General features: G+C 44.6%; 1 protein-coding gene across 1 annotated transcript in view; it reads left to right on the forward strand.

Moving 5' to 3' along the window:
* PAK2 (p21 (RAC1) activated kinase 2) overlaps positions 1 to 18,758 on the forward strand; it is a 43,050-nt gene extending 24,292 nt beyond the window's left edge. Inside the window, exons 3-15 of the mRNA XM_066556455.1 lie at positions 2,434 to 2,534; positions 2,995 to 3,145; positions 3,705 to 3,736; positions 4,106 to 4,213; positions 5,508 to 5,640; positions 6,081 to 6,144; positions 6,567 to 6,615; positions 8,458 to 8,570; positions 8,734 to 8,851; positions 10,693 to 10,792; positions 13,290 to 13,486; positions 14,162 to 14,299; positions 15,215 to 18,758. Coding sequence (XP_066412552.1) covers positions 2,434 to 2,534; positions 2,995 to 3,145; positions 3,705 to 3,736; positions 4,106 to 4,213; positions 5,508 to 5,640; positions 6,081 to 6,144; positions 6,567 to 6,615; positions 8,458 to 8,570; positions 8,734 to 8,851; positions 10,693 to 10,792; positions 13,290 to 13,486; positions 14,162 to 14,299; positions 15,215 to 15,301 — 1,391 coding nt within the window. The 3' untranslated portion in view covers positions 15,302 to 18,758. The remainder of the gene's footprint in view (positions 1 to 2,433; positions 2,535 to 2,994; positions 3,146 to 3,704; positions 3,737 to 4,105; positions 4,214 to 5,507; positions 5,641 to 6,080; positions 6,145 to 6,566; positions 6,616 to 8,457; positions 8,571 to 8,733; positions 8,852 to 10,692; positions 10,793 to 13,289; positions 13,487 to 14,161; positions 14,300 to 15,214) is intronic.
* The last annotated feature ends 3,714 nt before the right edge of the window (positions 18,759 to 22,472 follow it).

The following is a 22,472-nucleotide window of genomic DNA, read 5'->3' on the forward strand; positions in this document are numbered from 1 at the left end:
CATCTGCTTCTGGATCCTCTCTTGGGAGGTTCTTGTGCTTTGGGGGACTTGCAGATGAAGAGATTTAGCAATTACACAGTTTCTGTCCCAAGTCTGAGCTAGTTCTGTGCTGAAATAATCCTAAGGGTTTGAAGGGATTATTTAATCACCAGTCATGGAAGATTTTTTCCCCCCCTGGTTCCATTGTTTAGGATAAATGGAGTGATAGTCATCTTCTTACTAGAGCACTTTATTGCCATGAATTTTCTTGGCCTGACTTCTGAAGTGAAAGGAACCTCTGTGTGGTTTTGGAAAGCTTTAAAATAGTCCCCTAAAACCAGAAATGTTTGTCTTTGAGCAGAAAGCATTGATGCTGAGGGCATCACCCAGATCCTGCACATCACGTGTTTGGGGGCACATTTCAGTGTGGTTTCAGCTGGAGCTCAGCAACTCCAGGTGCACATCTGGAATCAGCTGCCTGCTGCCTCCAGCTGTTGGGAAACAGCTGTGTTTCTTGCCTTGTGTATGGAATTTGGTTGGTGGCAAGCAAGGGCACCCTGAGGTACTTGGCCCTGGGAAGTACCGAGGCTGACACCGTACTGAGTGCCTGTGGCTACCCTGGGGGAAGAGTCCAGTTGTATCTGAAGCACCTTCTTAACCAGACAGAGCTTTTCTCCAGCTCACCAAATCCTTCCAAAGGACCTGTGTGTCTCTGCAGGGCCAAGGGCCAAATTCTGGGTCCCATAACCAATAACAAAATGGTCAAACACCCATTTCTGCAGGATTGAAGGGGTAAGGCAGAACTTCCTCCAGACAAAGAGCACTGCACAGCACCCAGACCTGCCACATTCAGCACCTTCAGCGAGCTGGAGTCTCTTTTGGGGTGCAGCCACCAACCTGTGGTAGCTTCTCATGTTCTCCTTACAGACTTTGTACTTTGGGGCTCACCATGTGCAGTTGGGAAGGAGCATTGCCTTGCACTGGGAGGATTCCTGTTTCAGTCCCAGGGCTGGGAGGCAGCGTAGCCTCACCATGGCCTTGTTCTCAGAGCTGAGGATGTCCTGCCAGCACATGACTCACCGGGCTTGCCTCTGGCTGGGGCTGTTTGTTTGAAGTGCTGCTCTGCTGTTCCTGTGGGCTGGGAGGCAATGGGTTTCAGTCTCCTTGCCTTGCCTACTCATGGGATCTGTGTATTTTTGGAAGGAGTGGGTTTATTTACCCAGCACATGCTGAAGGGCTTGAGCACCAGCTCCTGTTCACTGCGTGTCAAGTGCTCCCAAACAGGGGCTTTCCTAAGAAATACAACTTTATATATGTATATCATGTTCTCCCTTGCTTCCACATAAAAAACTGCAAGAAATAGATCAGAAATGGTGCTTCCCTTGCTTCTCACAGCAACGAGTTTCTCCTGTGTGTTAATGAAACATCTGACAGCCTGTTTGCTTTTTGGCTCTGCCCTGTGCAGCCATATTAAAGATATCCTGTTTATAACAGCCGTGTCTTTCCATGGCATTGTTCAGCTGCAGGCAGCCCACATGGCTTTTCATTCTGACTATTGTCCTCACTCCCCGTGCTTCCCTTCCCAGCAGGAGGGGATTTCACATGGATTCCTGCCTCTGAGCAGCACCAGCTTTGCTTGCTGTGTAGTAACCAAGAGAGTGCTGCTTTACCTGCTTTTTCTATACTCAAACAACAGGACTTTTAAGGTGAATTTAGAAACAAAGCAGAAAAATTAAATTAAAATAAACCCCCCCCCAAGCCACACCCTGAAAACTCCCAAAACAAACAAACAAAAATCCAAAGCCCGAGGTGTTAGAAAATATCTTATAAATTCAATTGACTCTAGGTTGGATTGTGCATGTGGTCCCTCTAATTATTTGTTCCTGCTTCTGGTACTTATTATGCTTCCCCCACCTTTAATTTAAATTAGGTAATTGCTCTGAGGCTATAAACTCTTATCTTCATCACAGGAAGTCTTAGTTTGCATTAATTACCTTGAATTGAAGCAGTGAGGCAACTGAGTTTTAAGTGTCTTTAGGGTGAACTTGAGGTTGAACTGAAGTTGTCTCTTCTGCTGTTCTTAATCTATATTAAAATGTCCTTTTTTGCATTGTAAACATTTAATATGTTTAGATTTCATCACTCTGGTGCTCTTAATCTCTTTCTTTTCTTGCTACCTGAGTATAAATTATTTGAATGGAACAAGGAATCACAGAATCCCAGCACAGTTTGGGTTGGAAGGGAATTAAAGCCCATCCAGTTCCACCCCTGCCATGGGCAGGGACACCTTCCCCTATCCCAGGTTGCTCCAAGCCCTGTCCAACCTGGCCTTGGACACTTCCAGGGATCCAGGGGCACCCACAGCTGCTCTCTGGGCACCCTGTGCCAGGGCCTCAGCACCCTCACAGGGAAGGATTTCTTTCTAACATTGAGATTTTTGAATATCTTTTTCAGGAAGCAAGAAGAAGGAAAAGGAAAGGCCAGAAATCTCCCCACCGTCAGATTTTGAACATACCATCCATGTTGGCTTTGATGCTGTCACTGGAGAGTTCACTGTGAGTATTCCTGCCTTGGAGCAGCTCAGGGAACACCATAGGTCAGTGCTGCAGTGAAGCCAAGGCAGAGCTTTAGAATAAAGTGCAATTGAGTCTTGTTTCTACCAAGGAACTGTTTTCCCTCTGTGCTTGTACAGTGCACTGTGACCTGTTATTTCTTCTGCAATGCCAGTGTCACATCTGAATGCTTTGTGTCACCTGGGAGAGCCCTCCCTGACAAACCCACTTCAGTTTGCTCTCTTTCCTGGGTAACACTGGATCTGTTGAGTGTTTTTGTGTTCCCACTCCTCACCTGGAGGAGTTGTATCCTGTGATCTGTATTTCCACCTTTGCCTCCCCATCCTACTCAGTTGTGTGCATAAGGTTGTGCATGTTATACTTTTATAGAGGAAAGAAATTTGTTTTGCTTTCAAAAAACCTTAAAATACAAAAAGGATGCTTTAAATCCCGTTTTTTTCAGGGAATGCCAGAACAATGGGCTAGGCTGCTGCAGACCTCAAATATCACCAAGCTAGAACAGAAGAAAAACCCCCAGGCGGTACTAGATGTGCTGAAATTCTACGACTCCAAAGACACAGCAAAACAGAAATATCTGAGTTTTTCTGCTCCAGGTGAGAGCCAAGTGTGCAAGACACTGGAGTTGGAATTTGGAGCACTGTCTTCCTCTGTGTCAGAATGATAAATGAGGTTCAAGTGCTAAAATCAAGGTGCATTTCAATGAGGCACAAATACACAAAGATGGATTTAAAACTGACTGGAAACTGGCGTTGTCCAGTTAATTTCCTGTTTTAAGTGGAGAGGGGAAGAAAGGGAACTGCATCATTCAGAAGAGCAGCCAAAATGAGCTTGAATGGGCTGTGTTTATCAAGCTGGGGCTCTGGGACTGGGATGAACTGGTTTTGTGCTGGAGGCCTTGCTCTTCACAGCTGTCTCTGAACTTGATGTCACCAGCTGGTGACATCAGCAGTGCAGAATAATTTGTGATTCCTAGTTGGGGGCTGAGAGGACTGTCCCACAAACAGGTGCAGTTTTACAACTTTTCTTCCAAATTCTTTGCAAAAGTTGCTTAGTAGTAAGGCTTTGTAATATTCTTACCCTGTACTTGACAAGTTCACTTTGTATTACTTTTTTTCTGATGATTTTATGTATTCTGCTATTTGTCCTGTTTAGAAAAAGATGGTTTCCCTTCAGGAACACCAATGGTGAGTGTGTTTACTATTATTTGGCTATTCTGTGCTGCATACAAGTTCAGGTTTTCTATACTTGTTATATCCTGAATCTTGAAGTATTAAACTGTGTAAAGATTAAAAGTATAAAAATTAAGAGGGTTTTTTTTTGTGAAATAGAAACATAAATTTGGGTGGTCAATCACATATTTTACTGCAGCAACAGTGTTTGAGTCTGATAATAAAATATAATAACTGAGTGGTAGACTGGTGGTTTAAGTTATTTTCTTTTGACATTGGTAAGAATTATTTTCTCTTCATGTGAAGAAAAAAAAAAGTAAAGTCTTTAATTCTGTGGGAGAGAATTCATTTATCTGTCTTTTTTAAACTTTGGTAAAAATGTAGACCAATGCCAAAGGTTCAGAACCATCAACAGCTGTGGCAGATGATGATGAGGATGATGAAGAGACTCCTCCTCCTGTGATTGCTCCACGGCCAGATCACACAAAATCGGTGAGCAGCTGGAAAACTGACAGACCTGCATTTCTCAGCATTGCAGAACTTCTGCTTTTTAGGGAAGTGTTTTATTTGGGCAATAAGCTGCTGTTAGTTTTTAGGGAAAAGTTCTGGTTTTTGAATTTGCTAAGAAAATACCTAATTTCTGAACATCAGTTGGATTAGAAGTCCTGTAGTTAATAGAATCATAGGATCATTTAGGTTGAAAAAAACGTCTCAGATCACTGAAATTTGTCAGTTTGTTTGTCAGCTTGTGTTGAAGATATCCAGTTATGCTTATCCTTCAACCCAACATGTGAGGAGGAGGAGGAGGAGGATTCTTACTCCTAAATAAAACCTGTAGGCCATTTGTGGAACTTTGTGCAGCACAGTGATACAGGTGTAATGTATTTGCTTTCCTTTATTTGATTGGGTTGCAGTGTGGTAGCCCCTCCCAAGTACACCACCTAAACCCCAGCCAATGCAAATTTTAGATTTAAAAGCTTATTTCACTCACAAAGTCATCAGCACTACAGGAACAAATACTAGAGAAGATGTTAATTACTACAGGAAATGCTAGAGAAGATGTTAATTAAGTTTTAGGGCAGCCCTCATCTGCACACCTTGGTAATGGTGTCCCAGGGATCCCACTTACTCCAGCTTTTTCTTTTGGCTGTGGGAGCTGTACATTTTGCCTCTCTGCTGCCCACTTTTTCCAGGAGTGCAAATGTGAATTATGTTTATTTGTCTAGGGATGTTGCTTGATAATTTCCCACTCTTGGGATTTAGACATATAAAAGGTGAGAGATCCACAGCTGGATATTTCTGGAGTAGCTGTGTAGATCTGTGAACAGCTCAGGAGGAAATTAAATAAAGCTCCAAGAAATTAAATCCCTTTAGAAAAACCTTAAACTGGGGACAACTGGGAAGTATTTGAGAATCTCGTCCTTCTTTTTATGGCAATCAAACATCTTTTTCCTTTAGATCTTAGTAGAAGTTGATCTCACTATTAAATAGTGCTTTCTGCTCTGTTAACCGGTATGGATTATAAAGAATAAGCAGATAAAAATCTGAGCAACCCACTGTGGAATCTCCTGGCATCCTCTCTGTTCAGGAGGTGCCTGGATCTCTTTGAAGGGTCAGTAATGTTGCCAGCATCTTGTTTGATGGAGCTTTAATGTGTCTCAGCTCTAATTTCTGCCTCATACCTGTTATAAAATGTTGCTTGGGGATCTTTGCAGGGCTGTGGTGGGTTTCAGCTGCAGGTCAGTGGTGGCAGAGCAGCTGCTGAGGTCTCTGGTGTCCCTTGCAGATTTACACCCGCTCTGTCATTGACCCCATCCCTGCCCCGGCCGGTGACACCTGCGCCGACAGCGCCTCCAAAGCAGGGGATAAACAGAAAAAGAAAACCAAGATGTCAGATGAAGACATCATGGAGAAACTACGTAGGTGCCTTCATTTCAGATAAGCAGGGGAGCAGTATGAGAGTTTTGGCCTCAGCCTTGCTTTGTGTGCAGTGCTTGGGTGGCTTTGTGTGCAGCAGCAGCTGAGAGCTCTGGCTTGGGGAGGTTTGTAATGCTTGGAGCCCTGTGGGGTGGACAACAGGGATAGAGCAGGTTTGGGGTTGTATCATACATGCACATCACAGTGTCACAACTGTATTTCCATCAAACCATAGTAACAAAATAGTTTCTGCTGTTGCTTGTTCCATAATCATCTTGGTGATGATTTTTCACTGTGTTAATGCTCCCCTGCAGCTTTGGCTGTTGGTGCACCAGCTTTGCTATTTGAGCTGACCCACTCTTGTGCCTATCTTGGCCAGGCCAGCCCTGCTGTTGGGGGGCAGTGGGATTGGACTGACTGTTTGGTTGGTTTTTTCTTTCAGGCACTATTGTAAGCATAGGAGATCCCAAGAAAAAATACACCAGATATGAAAAAATCGGGCAGGGGTAAGTATTGACCCCAACTTTTATCCCCAGTGGGCCAGTGTTAGCAGCAGGGTGCTGTTCTCTGCCTCACACCACTGCCTGTGCAGGCAGAGATGTTGGCTGCATTGAGCAGATAAATCACAGAATCCCACCCTATTTAGGGTGGGAAGAGACCTTAGAGCCCATCCCTTAAAGTTCCACCCCCTCCCATGAACAGGGACACCTTCCACTAGCCCAGGTTGCTCCAAACCCTGTCCAACCTGACCTTGGACACTTCCAGGGATGAGGCAGCTGTGACCTCTCTGGGAAGCAAACAGTAAAGTAAATAAACAGTGAAGGCATCACTGGAAAAGTGGTGGAAATTTTGAATTGAAAACTGAAACCATTTTGTGTTTGTGACTTGGCTGTGCAACTTGCTGTAAGATATTTCTTTCTCTTCACAGGGCTTCAGGTACAGTTTTCACAGCTATTGATGTGGCAACAGGGCAGGAGGTAAGATTTCTATGTTCATTTTTTGTTTAAATGTTCTTCTGTTGGTGGCCAGAGTGATTTGAGTGATTTCCTTCAGTGGCTCCCATTGCTGCTGTCACCTCTCAGATCTGTTTGTCATAGTCAGTTTTAACAATGTGCCTTGTTCTATAGTAATCAGAGGGTGAAAGCTAAAAACAGCCTTTCCAATGAAAAGCAGAGAGAGTGAGGTGTTCCAGAAGTGACTTTGTAAAATGGCTTATCCTTCAAGAATTGCAGGCATTGTTGTAGAACAAGAAATAAAATTTTGTTTAGTCTTGGCACACTTGGCTGTGTCTGTCTCTAGGGAAGCAAGCTTGTCTCATGGGATGCCCTCAGAATGTCTTCTCCATATCCTACTCTTTGCTTTCATCCCTTGGTTTCTCCAGTGGAACTGGTGGCATCAGCAGTACTCTGCATGTTTGTCACCCAGTGTCCATATCTTGGGAGACAGAGGGCTTTTGGGACTCAGATTTTAGGAATTATTTGTCTCTATTTAACTTCAGATTTCCTTAATATTCTTTCAGTTTTTATTTCCTTTCTTTCCTAAATTTTCCTTTAAAAATCCACAATAGGCATTCTTTAGGTCACTGATAAATAAATGTCCTTTCAGCAGTAACCACATTCAGCAGTCCTGCAGTGGAGCACTACATCTTGATGCAACATGAGCCTTGCCATCACCTCAGTGTCTCTTAATTTACTCTCTACACACTGCACTATTCATGTCCTCTTTCTGATTGCAGAGTGAATTTTGGGGTCCAGGGCCTTTCTGTGCCCTGCTCTGCACTTTGCCACTTCATGCAGCGCTCAGGTTTCCTCTGCTTAATGCCTGAGCACAGAGTTAGGTTTGTTCAGTAAAAAGAACACTCCTCTTAGAGCTACACAGTGACAGGACAGGAGGGAACAGACAAAAATTGCCATAAGGGAAATTCTAGTTAGATATTAGAATTATTTCCCTCTCAGACAGGATGATTGGGCATGGTGCAGGAGCTCTGGAGGGGTTGTGGAATATCTGCTCATTGAGGTCTCCATTCCAAACTCCCACAAGATCCTCAGCAACCTGCTCCACCACCAGTCATAGTTATTTTGTCACTGTGTGCTGCAGAATTATGAGAATTTCTTCCTTCAAAGTCCTTAGCAATATAATAACAATCATTTTTACAGGTTTATGTTGGTTCTTGTGTTTGGTTTTGGAGTCAGCCCAGGTTGCCTTGCAGAACTCCAAACTGCCTCCTCAGAGTGTTGGAGTTAACAGAGCTGGGATGATTCTTCTCCATTGTAAACTCTGTACTTGTCCTTGTTAGCTTATTTCCTGGATGAGGTGGGCCTTTATCTTCCCTTTTCTGTCTTGGGCAGTTCATTAATGGCTTTGAGAGGAATTCCTTCTGCCTCCCAGCATTCCTTATATCCAAACACCAGTTTGGTCAGAATAACGAACAATAAATTGCCTCATCTTGCATTGGTGGGCTCAAATTTTATCTCTGAGTTGCTACAGGATTCTGTTCTGCTTCAGGCCTGTTAATATGGAATTGAGTGAATGTCCTTCTGTCTCCTGAATGCCCTTTCCTGTGTGGTCTGGCCTCTCTCACTGTTTGTGGATCCTTTCAGCTGCAAGAGGATGATGTTGGCCATGGTGCAAGTTGTGTGCTGATCAAGCTGAATTCTTTTAAGTTGTATGCTGATAAATTAACAATTTGCCAGCCACAAACTGTTCTAAACTCCTTTAATCCTGTTACATAATTCCTTCTGCCTTTTCATTGTATTAAGTGTGACTGAAAGGTTTGGGTGCTGAGGTTTGAGATTGCTGTTTTATTTTGCCCTATTCAGGTGGCTATTAAACAGATCAATTTGCAGAAACAGCCCAAGAAGGAGCTGATAATTAATGAGATCTTGGTAATGAAGGAGCTAAAGAACCCCAACATAGTCAACTTCCTGGACAGGTAAATGCAGCCAGCTGGCTGATTCCTCATCCCAAGGGTTACAGGAGGTTATCCCTTGCTCACACCTGCTCTTCTCTACCTGAGGGTCTTGGAAGCAGGTGAGGCTCTCTCTGGACTGTCACCCTGGTGGCACAGGGACATGCTTTTGGTTTTTTCTTTGTAGTTACCTTGTAGGGGATGAATTGTTTGTGGTGATGGAGTATCTGGCTGGAGGCTCTCTAACAGATGTGGTCACAGAGACATGTATGGATGAAGCACAGATTGCTGCTGTCTGCAGAGAGGTGAGTGTGAGGGGCTGGGTGGAGGAATCAAGGTGCTCCCTATTCCCTAAATTTTTATGGCATGCTCAGGTTAGCACTAATTGCCACAATTGCTGCTGAAGCTGTTGAGTAAAGAATGAATGGTACCATGAGCAGAAATCAGAAGTGCAGAAAATAACAAAATTAGGTTAACTCAGAAAACTGGGGCTTTGCAAGTTGTAAGACAAAAGAGCTACAGTGGTTTTTGAGAATGTTTGGTGATGGAGCAAATAAAATCTGTGGTTTGGTACCTGGGGTGCCTCGTCCTGCTGACAGTGTTAACAGAAAGATAGTAATAATGTGGACTCTTATTAACAGAATAATATGAATAAAGTTCAGGGAGGAGCAAGAGGGAAGTTTAGCAGCTGGAAGGAATGGCTTTTTTAATTTGGACTAACAAAGAACATTCAGAGCACTAAGACAAAATCTGCATATTCATGTATGGGTAATGTAGAAAGGAGAAAAAAGAAAGAAAAATAAAAACTCCTGAAAGCTTTGAAGTGTTTTCCAGAAGGAAGAAGGGGAATGATGTTTGCTCACAGTTTGAAAGTGGATCTGCTGAAACAGGAGTATGTTAAACATACACTAAAATAAAGATGAACTGAGTGCAGACTATCCCTTTCCCACTTCAGTCATTCCCTTAATGTGTGGCATCCATAGTTCTGTGCCAGCTAAGCTTTCTTTGTGGATTTCTCAGGAAAATAATGCTCCAGAAGGTTGTAGATGGAATAACTTGGAGGTTGCAGTAAGATTTCAAATGAAAGTGTTAAAAGCAGCTGATATCACATCTTATCAGTGGTTTCTGCCCTGAGCAAGTGCCAGTATCCAGCTCAGGCTTGATTTTATCATGGCAGAAGGAGAATTGTGTTATCTGCTGTGCAGGAGAAACTGGAGGCTTTTGAAAAGCCCATCTGACTCCATCAGCATGACGAGAGGTTTTGTGACTCACCCCAAGGGAGGGGAGGGAAAGCAAACTTGCACAGTAACGTGTATGGACAGGGAATGGTTTCCAGAGAAACCAGAGCTGGAAGCAAAGAACCAAAAGAGTAACTATTTACTGTGACAGTAATCAACTTTTCTGAGGAAGAAATCAAATACTGAACTATTGTTCTCTGTCAAAACTCTGCTGCCCAGTGTTTTAGATACATTTAGTTTTGCAAATCAGTGTCACTTTGCTAAAGCAAACCAAGGTTAAAAAGAAAACTCAGTGGGGACATCTGTGCCAAGCTGCAAATGGCAAATGTTCTACTTGGATAGAAAGAGAAAAATCTGGCTTTTGTTCTTTTGCCTTTTATTCTCAAATAACAAAAGTAAATTGCATTATGGTTTTGGGCAGCAACTTAGTGTGAAAGGTTTTCATCTGAAAACAATGCAAACCAGTATTAGTGCCTTTCAGAATGAAGATGTTTTACAGCCTTCACTGTAGAAGTTGTGTGGATGTTGGACATGAAGCCTCACCAGTTCTTCTTGGTGAGACCTCAGCCTGAGAAGCTTTCACTTAATCCTTTATGGTTCCACTGCAGAATCTGTGGGATGTACCAAAATTACCATCAGGGATTTCTGAGAGCATCTTGGGTGATGAGGAGTTTAAAGGATTCATTTGTTAAGACAGAGAAACTCCACGGTGAAATGATTTTTGAGCTCCTGAAATCCAGAGTGTATTTTTTTAGCCCAAGAGCTTCCTCTGCTGGTTATTTTCAATAATACCTTTCTATTCTTGCACTCAGAGCTGGCTGAGGGTGTGAACTTGGCTTTGAATTTGTGCTCAAGCGCAGCAGTTTTGTTCCTGGATGTTCAGTGGTGTTTTTTTCTCTCCTATCCAGTGCTTGCAAGCGCTTGAGTTCCTCCATGCCAACCAGGTGATCCACAGGGACATCAAGAGTGACAATGTGCTGTTAGGAATGGATGGATCAGTTAAATTAAGTGAGTAGCAGACAATTGTTTCATGTTCTGTTTTCCCTTTTCCAGGAATCTCTGCCTTGGAGTGTGTAAATTGGTAGAAGGAGAATTAGCAGGGAAATTTAAGGTGGTTTTTATTGATTATGAGTAATAGAAACCAATTCTGTTATAAAATATGTATCAGACAGCAGGTGTTGATACTCTGAGGGACCTCAGACAGGGGCTGTGAATGTGTTAGCCCAGAAGGATGATGAAGCAAACCTGTGGCCCCATGAATTCGTTGGTAAATAGGAAGTAACTGGCACAGACAGTGAAACAAAATGGGAATGATTGCAAGAGCAAAGTTGCAGCAAACTGCAGTGGCTTTGTTAGGATGTCAGGAGTTGATATTAATGCTTTGCCCCATTCATGAAAAGGCCACTAACAAGAAACTTGGGCAATATTGGTCATTTATTGCAATCTAGTCTAACTGTGTACCTTTTCTTGGACTGGAAGTGTAGCACTTTTATTAATATAATCATGACAAAACAAACCACTTGCTTTTCAGGTAATGGTTATGCATGCATGGGCTTGGACAATAAATCCTTTTCTGGTGTGTGTATATAAAAATGATGTGAAAGTACTGGTATCTGTCAGGACTGTTGAGAAACAGGTGCATTATCTGCCCTTCTTGTATGTAGGAATGTACCAAGCATATAAAAATCAAAGAGTTAAGGCAAAAAGGTGTGGAGCAAAAATGTTTTTTCAGTAGGAATCTGAAGTGCCATGAAAATGTGTCTTAGCAATATTCCTATTCTAGATGGTTTGCAGTCTCATTTTATTTATGAGATGGAGTGTGAAGAAAGATTACCAGCAATCTTATTTGCATGCCAGCATTGTTGGATGCACTGCTTGCTTGCATAGGGAATTTTATTTTAAGGATGTGATGTGTCTGTGCACAAGCTGTGGATTCAGAGGCTGAAGAGAAGTGAACAGTTACAGCAGAGGATGTGGCTGAGAAGAGTTAGCCAGAGAAGGATCAAAATTGCAAAAGAGGTGTCAAAGCAAAGTGGCCAAAGGACAGAGTTAATATCTGAGTCAAAATCATCATGCCAGGAGGTTGGAGGAGGATGAGGAGGAAGGAGACACAGGAGAAGACAGGAGTCAGCTGCAAAAATTCCCTGTGTGAAGGGGAGGTGGTGTAATCAGTGCTGAGCAAGCTGTTCTGGGGCTGTGTGGTTATAGTGCTTTAGCAGAAGTTTAGGGTGGGAGAAGCTGCACCTTCTTTTTGAACTTTTCTCTGAAGGAGTGTGGTCACAGGACAGGTGTCACCACTGCAGCTACACATGCTGCTGGTGGGTGAAACTGTGCTCCTGCCTGTCTTCTTCCTCTGTGCTGGTGGCTGGTGCTGGAGGCCTGGCTGGAAGGTCAGGAGAACACAATGCTGCTGCTTGCCTGGGCTGGTCACATAAATGGGCCATGCTGGGAGGTGACTGTGACACCTTGATAAGCCAAAAAGTGCAGGAGGAACTTGGTGACTCCTATAGGGTTGGTTTTTGTTTGGTTTTGTTGTATGTTTTTTTTTTAAGGCATCCTTTTGACTGTCAGGGTGGGTTAGTTCTGTGTTAAATGGTCTTGGTACAACTTGGCACTTCCATGCCTTGGCTCTTTCCTTAGCACTGCTTGGCATAACACTTCCAAAATCACCCTGGAATTTAAATTTCTCTCTTCTCTCCCTCTCTCTTTCTCTCTCTCTTTCTCTAACTTAGTGTCAATGATAAGGTAATATCTGTCTCCTGCCTTAACTGTGTTCTTATTGATGCTTTACATGCCTGGGAAGTGGGAGTGCTGCAGCTGGATAAAGTAACATGATGGGACATGCATTGCTGCTGCACCTGAAGGCTATAGGAATAGGTGACTTTTCTCCTTTTCTTGAGTGTGGTTGTTCTCTTTGGTAGTTACCTTGTGGAAAGGTTTGTTTGTCCAGGTTCCTGCTGCTGAGTGGGGTAGCACTGCACTTCCCTGGAGCCTTGTTTCCGTGTCTGTCAGCTGTAGTACCTGTATAGATGGCCAAAGTGCTGTGAAATGTTGACCTCAGTAGCTGCACAAGTACAATCTGTTTAGCAGGGCAGAAGCCATGGATTGTGGATGGATTTCTTCTAATTCAGGCTATATAACACACCATATGCAGAACACTCTGCCTGTGTTCTGCCCGATTGCTTATTTTGGCTTGTTACCATTGTAGAACTCTTGAAGGAAGGACTGGGCAAAACACCATTCTTCTGCAGGGTAATTCTTGTTTCCAGAGGACAAAAGCCTTGTCTTCACTCCACGGAATTCTGCCCTGCTTAAGCACTTTCAGGTTTTGTATTTTCATTGCACGTTGGCTTTTTAAATACGGAGAATGTAGTGGGGGAGGAAAGAAGAAACTGCCCCCAAACCCCTCTCAATGAAATGTATGTGTAGCAATAGAAAAGTCTTCTAGAAAAACCACTTCTTGGGGTGCACCAGTTTAACCTGTTAAACTTCTGTTGTCCTGCAGCTGACTTTGGGTTCTGTGCCCAGATCACCCCTGAGCAGAGCAAGCGCAGCACCATGGTGGGGACTCCGTACTGGATGGCTCCCGAGGTGGTGACACGGAAAGCCTACGGCCCCAAAGTGGACATCTGGTCCCTGGGCATCATGGCTATTGAGATGGTGGAAGGAGAGCCCCCATACCTCAACGAGAACCCCCTGAGGGTAAGAAGCTCCTGGTGTTGCTGGAACTGGGTGTTCACCACTGTCAGTAATTGTTCATTAATTACATCTGTGTTAAAAAGAAAATTAAATGAAAAAGCCAACAAGCTTCAGCAGTACAAGAAAATTCTTCCAAAGGAAGACATCTGTCTTGAATTTGCAATCAGCCTTACCCTGACTCCCCATCCCTGGAAGTGTCCAAGGCCAGGTTGGACAGGGCTTGGAATAACCTGGGATAGTGGGAGGTGTCCCTGCCCGAGGCAGGGGGTGGAACAAGATGGGCTTTAAGGTCCATTTCAACCTGAACCAGTCTGGGATTCTGTGATGGTACTTAGAAGATTTGCCTGCCTGTAAATGAAACGCAGGACTTTGACCTCAGGCCTCTGTGATAGCCTGTGGAAAGTAAACCCAAGATATTATGGAAAGTGCTGCTGTGTCACAAACTGATGTTTTCTTTGCTAAGGTCAGTATCTGTTGCCTAAAGATCTTGAACATTATTTTGCTGCTAGCAAGGATAGGTCATGAGTGCCTACATGTGTGGCATTTTTACAGTTGTAGTCTCTGAAGTTGAGGACAAGTAGCTACAGAGCACTCTCATCTCAGGGCTTGCCACAAGGCAGGTCAGTTTGGGATCTTTTAAAGCTTGGTTTTGGCTACATCTTATTCTTCATTTTACAGGCTTTATATTTGATAGCAACTAATGGCACACCAGAACTCCAGAACCCCGAGAAACTGTCCCCAATATTCCGGGATTTCCTGAACCGATGTTTGGAGATGGATGTGGAGAAAAGAGGATCAGCCAAAGAATTGCTACAGGTGAGACTCCACTTCTTCTCACAGTGAGGTCCGGAAGGCAGAGTAAGGTCAGCCTGTGATGAACTGCACTATAGACTGGCACCCTTTCTTTTTTTTTTGTGTTTTCTCCTGGGTGCTGTAGTGAGAGCAGTTGGCAGGAAAGATTTATAATATACTCCAAAGTTATTCCATCATAATCTGTGATTTCACTCTGCCACTGCCAAAGTGTCCAGCAGTTTAGGAACTCCTTTTAGAGGGTGGCCACTGATAGCATTTGCTTTGCTTTTCGTACTTCCACTTGCAAATGTCCCCCTCAGAATTCCTGATGAAATAATCTGCTGGTCTGACATCAGTGTTCAAGCCTTGAAAAGAAAAGTTTCCTTTCTCCCTGCTGGGTTTTGCCCTACGAGCTAAGCAGCTGGAGCAGTGACACTATTTCTCCTTTTAGTTTTGATTTTTAAATTCTTTCTGTGCACTGGAAAAAGGCTGGTTTGTTACATGAGATCTGCTTGTAGGCAGCATTGTGTGAAGGTGTGAGAGAATCCACTGATGCCATTCCTGGGGAGAGCAAGGAGTAGCTCTGAGGCAGATGGTGTAGAGGCTTTCCCAGTAAAGCTAGCTGCTGCTTCTTGCCTTTCTCTGATTATTCCTTGTTTAGATCTTTGTTTTGCTCATGGCAAGTGTGGTTTCAATACTCACCTTTTCCAAAACCAGTGAGATATTCCAGGAGGAACTCTGTTGGGTAAGGCAGTGTGGTCCCAGCCAGCTTGGGATCGTGCTGTCCTTGTAACCATCAGGAGAAACAAATGACACAATTGAACAGTTAAAATGCAGATTCATTGCTGCCAAGCTCCATGGAAACATGAATCCTGCTGGAAATAAAACCTTTAAAAGTGTGTCTTTCACTGATTCCTCATGTTTCTGTCTTCCTGGCAGCATCCCTTCTTGAAACTGGCCAAACCTCTGTCCAGCTTGACGCCACTGATCCTGGCAGCCAAAGAAGCAATGAAGAGTAACCGCTAACATCCTGCCACAGCCTTCTTCCTTTTTTGTTTGTATTTTACAAATCTTTATAATATATGAAATTGTTACACTTCGGGAGGGGGAGGGAAGGGGTTTTTGTGGGGGTGGGAAACGTCTGCAAAAGGGAAGAAACTCTCATCCAGAAGACACCCAAATACATTGTGGCGACTCTAGAGATCCCTGTCTGGGGTCCAGAAGGTATTGAGGGCTGAATTACTGGCCTTTGTGGGGTTTTTTTATTCTGATTTTTTTGTTTCCCAGACAGCCCAGAAATACCACTTGCTGTGCCCGGGGCTTTAAGGGGTTTTAACGACTTCGCTGTAACAGCTCCCGTTGTACCCTCTGGGTACTTTCAATACTTGAATGACAGATTCAAGCTTTCAGAGGGCAGTACTAATTTTACCTGCTGATCTCTTTGACTCTCCTCTTCCTCCCCTCTACCTGCAATCCCTGTGGGAAGCTCCCAGTGACCAGATTCACAGCAGGTGTGGCGAATGTGAAGGTACATCTTGCCCCTCATTTCTTTTTCGGATTAGCTGTCGCTGTACTGTAGAATCAACAACTCGGTTACTTAAGGAATCACAATGTATGGAGATTCTTTTCACTTTTTATGATGAAAAAGGAGAGAGCAAGAGAGAGAGGGGGAAGAGAAGTATTCAGCTGTTTCTCATACCTGTGCTCTGTGGACATTTTTTTAAATCAAAAATGTGGCCTCTTTGTAGAACCTTAATGATCGGTCAAGTCTTTGGATGTGGGTTATGGATGTGTAGGTTGGGGTCAGATACTTTATTTATGATCAAATGATCAGTTCTAGTCAGGGCAAGAAAAAATTCCAGCTGTCTTCCTGTCTGCTCTTTTTTCCCCTGTTAGACTTGCTGGCCAGAAGCTTGAGGGATAACGTGCTTGGTGCAGTGGGTGGTTCACAAACTTGTATCTGTGCTCTGACTTGGGCTTTGGAAGTTATGCTGGTGCCTTTGACTTTTTTATTTTACATTTCCCTTCTTTGTATCAAATACATTTTTGTATATGTTGTAATTTCCCCCCTCCTCCCCCCGCCAAGCAAATAATGCATCAACCTATGGAGTTGTCAGAGTTTAAAGTATTAGAGCTATTTTTTTCCAGTTTTGTATGTGCTCCATTTGTACTAATGCAACCAGAAGAACAAATAACCAGATCTGAGGACACTGACGATACAGGATTTTGGAAACATGATCTGAACAGATGATGATGACACCTGGAGATGCCAAAGTTGTGAGATGAAGCAGAGGGGAAGCAGTGCTGTCAGACCACCGTGGGGCCTGTTGGACTGGCTGGTGTCACTCTGATCTTGTCACTGCGGATTCTGTGCTAGCCAGGATGGCTGCAGCCAACCCTTCAACACAACAATAAGGGCTTCCTTCTGAAGGACAGCGACAGCCTGAGCGGTTGAGTTCTTGGGGTGTTGCCAGGGTTGAGTTTAGCAGAGCCTGTGCCCCTTCTAATGCTACAGTCTATGCATTTCAACCTCCCCAAGTGTTTAAGGAAGAGCCAAGTAGTACCAATGTGCCAAATGAGTCTGTGAAAGAATAACCGTGACTTTAGTGGGATTGTATTGCATTCCCAGTGGGGCAGGGCCTGGGACAGACAGAGCTACGGTTGGGTATGGACAGAGGACCCTGAATAAAAATTTTTGCACACTTTTCCAAACATTGCTGGCTATGGGGGATAGAAATAATTTTCGGAGAATTTCAGTATCTCTCTAGAGAGAATGACATTTTGGGGACTGGTAGCCAAGGTATGACAAAACAAACTTCCAGGTGAGAGTGGCTGGGCAGGATGGCAGAGGCAGTTTGGGGGGGGGGGATGGTGGAAAGGAGCAGGGCTGGGGTCTCACAGCTCCTGTGGGGCCAGCAGGCTGTGCCTTGTTGGGCAGGTTCAGCTTGTGTTCTGCTCCTGTGTGGCAGTTAATATCTGTGTTGCGTTAATTATCTTAACTGTTCCTCACAGGGATATATCTCTCTTGCTGTAAGTGTGAGAACAGTTATGGCTTCAAATTTTAAATTCAAGGAAGTGTCTCATGCCAGGTAAGGTAATCCAAGTGCATTTGCCTGGAAAAAAGTTTATTATGAGCCATGGGCACTGTAATCACCCTGTTTTGAGTGTGTCCTGGCTCCCTGGTCAAATGGAGCAGTGAGGAGGCTTGGCTGAGGAAAAAACCTGTTGTACCAGTGGTTCCCTCTTTGTCCATTGCTGGCAATGGACTTGGTGAAACTCCTTGTGCCAGAGTTAAAATGGGAGCTTTTCTTTCTTTCATCTTTTTTTTTTTTAATGGCACAATCTAGATAAATTTAGCTTTTTTAAATAGAAAACAAGAAATCATAAGTAATTTTTAACTTATTAGTTCACTTTGACTGGTGAATGAGAACGGTTTAAAACATATGTTGCAAAATTTGTCCAATTTAGCCTGCTTTGGAGACGATTTCTGAAGATTCAGCCATCCTAATGCACAAAACTTGGCCCAGTCCCAAGTTCCCAAACTGTGTGTGTGTGACCTGGGATGATGTTCAGCTCCAAGGCTGGGAAGTGCCAGCATCTCCCTGGCCCCACGCAGCAGCTGTTCTGTGGTGAGGTTTCCATGGGGATCAGAGGTGGGGCTGGCAGGAGAGGAGAGCCAGGAGAAGAAGGTTTTTGTGTTGTGCTTTTGTGTCTGGAGGGTCAGGCATCACTTTTCTGAGGGTGTCTGCAAGGTGAGAAGCTCCAAGGTATGGGTTTTCCCTGCTGGGAGCAGAGCAGAGTCCTGGGGTGGGCGCAGGGCTGACAGCTCTGCTGTGGCAGGTGGGGACCAGCCAGAGCTGGAGGAAATGATGGGAAGGGATGAGCTGCATCCAAATGTGGGGATTCCTGTGCATCTCTTGGGTGCCCACCCAAGATCTGAGTGGGGATCAGATGTGCACATGATCCCTGTGAAGTGTCAGCTGGGCAGCTTGTGGCTGAGGTACAAGTGTGCAGGGAGTGTGAGATTCCTGGGATGTTATCATAGAACAAACCAGAGTTCTTATTAAAAATAACCATGGGAATGAGCACTTTGCCCTGCCTTAGGTGTTAATGAGATTAATTGGAGCCTTCCCCCCTGGCTCTCTGTGCAGGGAGGTGCAAAGTTTTGGCTACAGCAGATGGGTCCTGTTGTCAGAGGGGCTGGGGAGAGAGCAAAAATGTGATTAAGGGTCTCTCCAGCTGGAATTGAGTCAATAAATCTCTCTGGTCTGTTTTTCCCTCTGTTCCTTATGCTGTTGATGGGAATGGAAGTAGGTGCAAGCTTTCTTTTTATTTTTTTAACTGTCTTCAGATGTTAATGTTGCCTTTTGTGTAATTTAATCCCATTATGTTATTTAATTGTTACTGCAATATTAACTACTGTATTTGTTGACTTTGTTTAATAACTGTTCTTTCAGGGCTAGAAATAAACTTTTAAAAAACCTTTGGGTTTTTTTTCCCCCCTTTTCCCTGTCATGAGTTTATACCTTTGATAGCAAGAGTATCTGAAAGGGTTAATGTGTCAGTGTTTTACTGAGATTAACAGAATGTATTTGTAATTAAGCTTCTTATGAATGCTTTAATGATGGTGGATATAATTTTAGGCTATACCAGCCTGTTTGTTTAAAGTTTTATTACTCATCAATGTCAGTACCAGCCTTGGGATCCCCACAAGCTTTCCTGGATGGCTGATGGGAGGAGAGCAGCTCCAAAACACCCTTTTCACCCAGTGTGGAAGAGATCCCTCGCCCTCCATGTGAAGGGAGCAGAGCAAACACCAGCCTGGCCCATCCCAGCTGCACCTTCCCCCTCCTTGGCCAGTGCTGGGGTGGGACCGATGGGCCCGGTGACCTCTGGAGATATGGTGGTGGTTCAGGAGCTGCTCCCAAGAGCTCTGCTTTGTTGCACCATGGGCACCATCCACTATCCTGCTTATTATGGCACAGGATCCATGGGAATTGAGCTGTCCTGCTGGCTGCTGGGAAGATTTGGCTCCAGGGTTTGCTCCGTCGGCGCTGATCGGTGTTGGACCATGGGAGTGAGGGCACCGGGTGCCGACAGCTCTTCGAGGATTTGGGATGAGATCCATGGTGCCTCTTGGCCTCCAAGGCTGCAGAGAGCCACTTTTGTTTTCCACTGGACCTGCAAAAAGGCTGTGGGATGTTGGCCTGCCAGTCCAGCCAAGGACAAGGAGGGATTTGCTTTGGGATTGAGTCCGGGTCAGTTGGCTCCGGATGAAGTTCCTGCCTCGGCTGTGAATGGTGAGGACTTGGCATGTCCTGTGTTCCCTGTGTGCTGCTGGGAAATGGGCTCTTCCCCTTTCTTGCATGTTGTACAAGCTTTGCTGCTCCACTGACAAAGGGAAATGAAGAAACCACTCATCTCCAGCAGCTGCCTCGCCCATACATGAGAATGTTGGTTTGCTCAGAGCCTGTCTCTTCAGGGTTACCGGTTTGTTGTAGTATCTTTGTCTTCCTATATGAGCCACTCTTTGTGCATTTAAACTGGTGTTCTTTAACACTGCATTTAAGTGATTTGGCATTTAGTTTCTGGGGGAAAAGTGGACAGGAGGAGAAGGTGCTTAGTGGAACCTCAGGACTGTTGGGATTTTGGTACTTGAAGGAGAGCAGGGCTTTGGCTGATTTTGGCTTGCATGGCTGAAAGTTGCAAGTCCTTGGTAAATTCTCCTAAGTATTGTGTGAACTTGCTCATCCCTTACATTGAGCCTGACACTTGGGCCTGTCTGAGACTAAACCCAAGAGCAGCCCCATTTCTTGAGATCAGCTTATTCGAGATTGGGTATTTGAAACACAGTTCTTGAAGGCAGTAAATTTGGGGGCAGCAATTTCTCCCTTTCTGGGCTGCTGTTCAGCTGCAGTGAGTCACTGCAGAGCTGAGCACAACTGTTTGGACAGCACCAGGAGCACACTGGTTAAAACCAGGGTGGGTGAAAAGTGAGGACCAGCATTTTCATGGTGGTGCCTGAAGAGCATTGTTGGATTTCAGTGCAGTTCCAGTGGCTCCTGTGCTGGAGCACTGTGCTGTCCATAGATCCCTGCTCCCAGGGATTTGCACAGCTGCATTTTTTCCCCTTTTTAAATATAACTTGCATTTTGCTCTCAAGATTATTTTTAATAAAAACAGCTGTCCTCAGTCATGTGAGAAAGCGGCATGAAAGTTTGCTGAGCTCAGCCAAACTCTGGCTGTTGCTCTCCAGATGTGTGGAGGAAGCAGGTTCTCTAAGAGCTGTTTTCCCTGCTTTGAATCCAGCATAAGGACAGATTTCTTTTCCTTGAGGGAGGGAAATACCACCAAATGAGAACAATGACTTTCTGTGACTTCTTCACCTGCAGCCTGTTGGAGGGAGCAGGGCAGCACCAACACTGCTTGTCTTGCTTTTCCCAGCTGGTGTCTGCAGTGGGAATGTCCTCCAGCACATCATCACCTCAAATCACAGAATCAGAGAGGTTGGAAAAGACCTTTAGGATCATCAAATCCATCAAGATTTCAAATCCCCGTTGACCTGACTGTTAAAACAGCCCCTAGGGACCAGTGGTTGGGGTTTTCTGATGGGATTTTCCCAGTGGGAAGTTAGGAGTTGCTCGTTGTCCTTGGGGGCCCCCAGACTTCTGCTTTGGAGCTGTGTTGAGTCAGTGCAGAGGAGGGAAGGGCAGACAGGCTGTGTCAAGGCATGGATGTGTCTCAGTGCACAGGCTCCACATCCTGGTGTTCCCTGGAGGGCTCTGGACAGTGACTCCAGCTTGGTCCCGCTGTGGATCAATGCTGAGGACACTGAGGGGGGACTCAGGGCAGCTCCTTGGAATGGTCTTCAGGGGAGATGTGTCCACACCATGTGCAGGGCTGACCTTCCTCAGGACTGATGTCTTCTGGATTCCTTTAGGTTTCTAGAGCCAAGGATGACCCATCTTTGTTATTTTTTCCCTTCAGTGAATGCTCATTCTAAGGATTTGGGTTCTTTCCCAAAGCACAATTAACTCTTGGATCCCCTGGAGCCATTTTCCTGCCTGACCATGAAGGGAAACCTGCCCCAGGTTCCTGCTGCCTTGTCTCAGCAGCTGGGAACATGTGGCTGCTCCTGGAAAGCTCTAATCCACCCTCTGCCCAGTGAAACTTCCCTTAAATAACCTTCTAACTCTTTTTTCCTGTAGCTGTTGCCTCTTTGAGGGCAAAAAGATCAAGGGAGCCAGGGTGGTTCTGCTCAGCTCTTGTGACTGTTCAGTGTTTTTGGGGAGTGTTTATTTTGCTGAAATCTGGAAGTGCCAACTTGTTCCTGTCCAGTGGCTAAACTTCAATACTTGCATTTTAAGCCCTGGAAACATGATTGGTTTAGAAGGACACTGATGTTCCAGCTACAGAAAAGGGGTTTTTGGTGGGAATATTGGAACTTTTAGATGGTTTTGTTCCTAGAAGAGCAACCCTGCAAAGCTGCATGGGGTCTGCTGTCAGCACTAACACAAATGAAGGAATGAGCCCCTGGCTTTGTTTAATCCTGTAGTTATCCTTGGAATCAACAGCTCCCAGCTCCTCTCTCCAGCCTGGGTTAAATGTCCCACAACTGTGCCATGGGCAGAATTGCAAGAATGGGTGGGAAATAGTTTTTAAACCTTGGAATGTTTATTTCCTAAGGCCCAGCTCTTACAATGGTTGAGAAGAAGGGGAAAATCCATTTCTGGAGGAAGGAAAAATTGGAATTTCTTTCCCAGTTTTACCAGTCTGTGTCCTATGATCTGGTGGTTCTTTTCCAGGGACTGGATTTGGGCTGTGTTGCTGGGTCCTTGTGAGGTTTTGTTTCTAAAGAGGAAAATTTACTGGTTTCTCTGCTCCTGAGAAACACAGGAGGAGGGAGGGGAGGTGGAAAGAATTGAGTTGGATTGTGATGTTGGGTATTTTATGGTTGGTTTTGCAGTAGCTTTGACCAGCACTTTGTTGCTGCCAGAGGTCAATTTTCTTCAGGACAAAATTACTAATTTATGAGACTCTTAAAGAATATTTCATCTTCTGTTGTTCAAGCAAAGTACTTGTTCATTTGAGGTGAAAGATGGGTGCTTGTCTTGCCATCTGGAGAGTGAATTGTGGCAAAAAGGGTTAAAATGGGAGAAGTTCTGAGGCAGGCTGGCCAGAAGGTTTGGGTGGGAGG

This window comes from Molothrus aeneus, chromosome 10 (assembly GCF_037042795.1).
Source record: "Molothrus aeneus isolate 106 chromosome 10, BPBGC_Maene_1.0, whole genome shotgun sequence".
Classification (NCBI taxonomy): Eukaryota; Metazoa; Chordata; class Aves; order Passeriformes; family Icteridae; genus Molothrus; species Molothrus aeneus.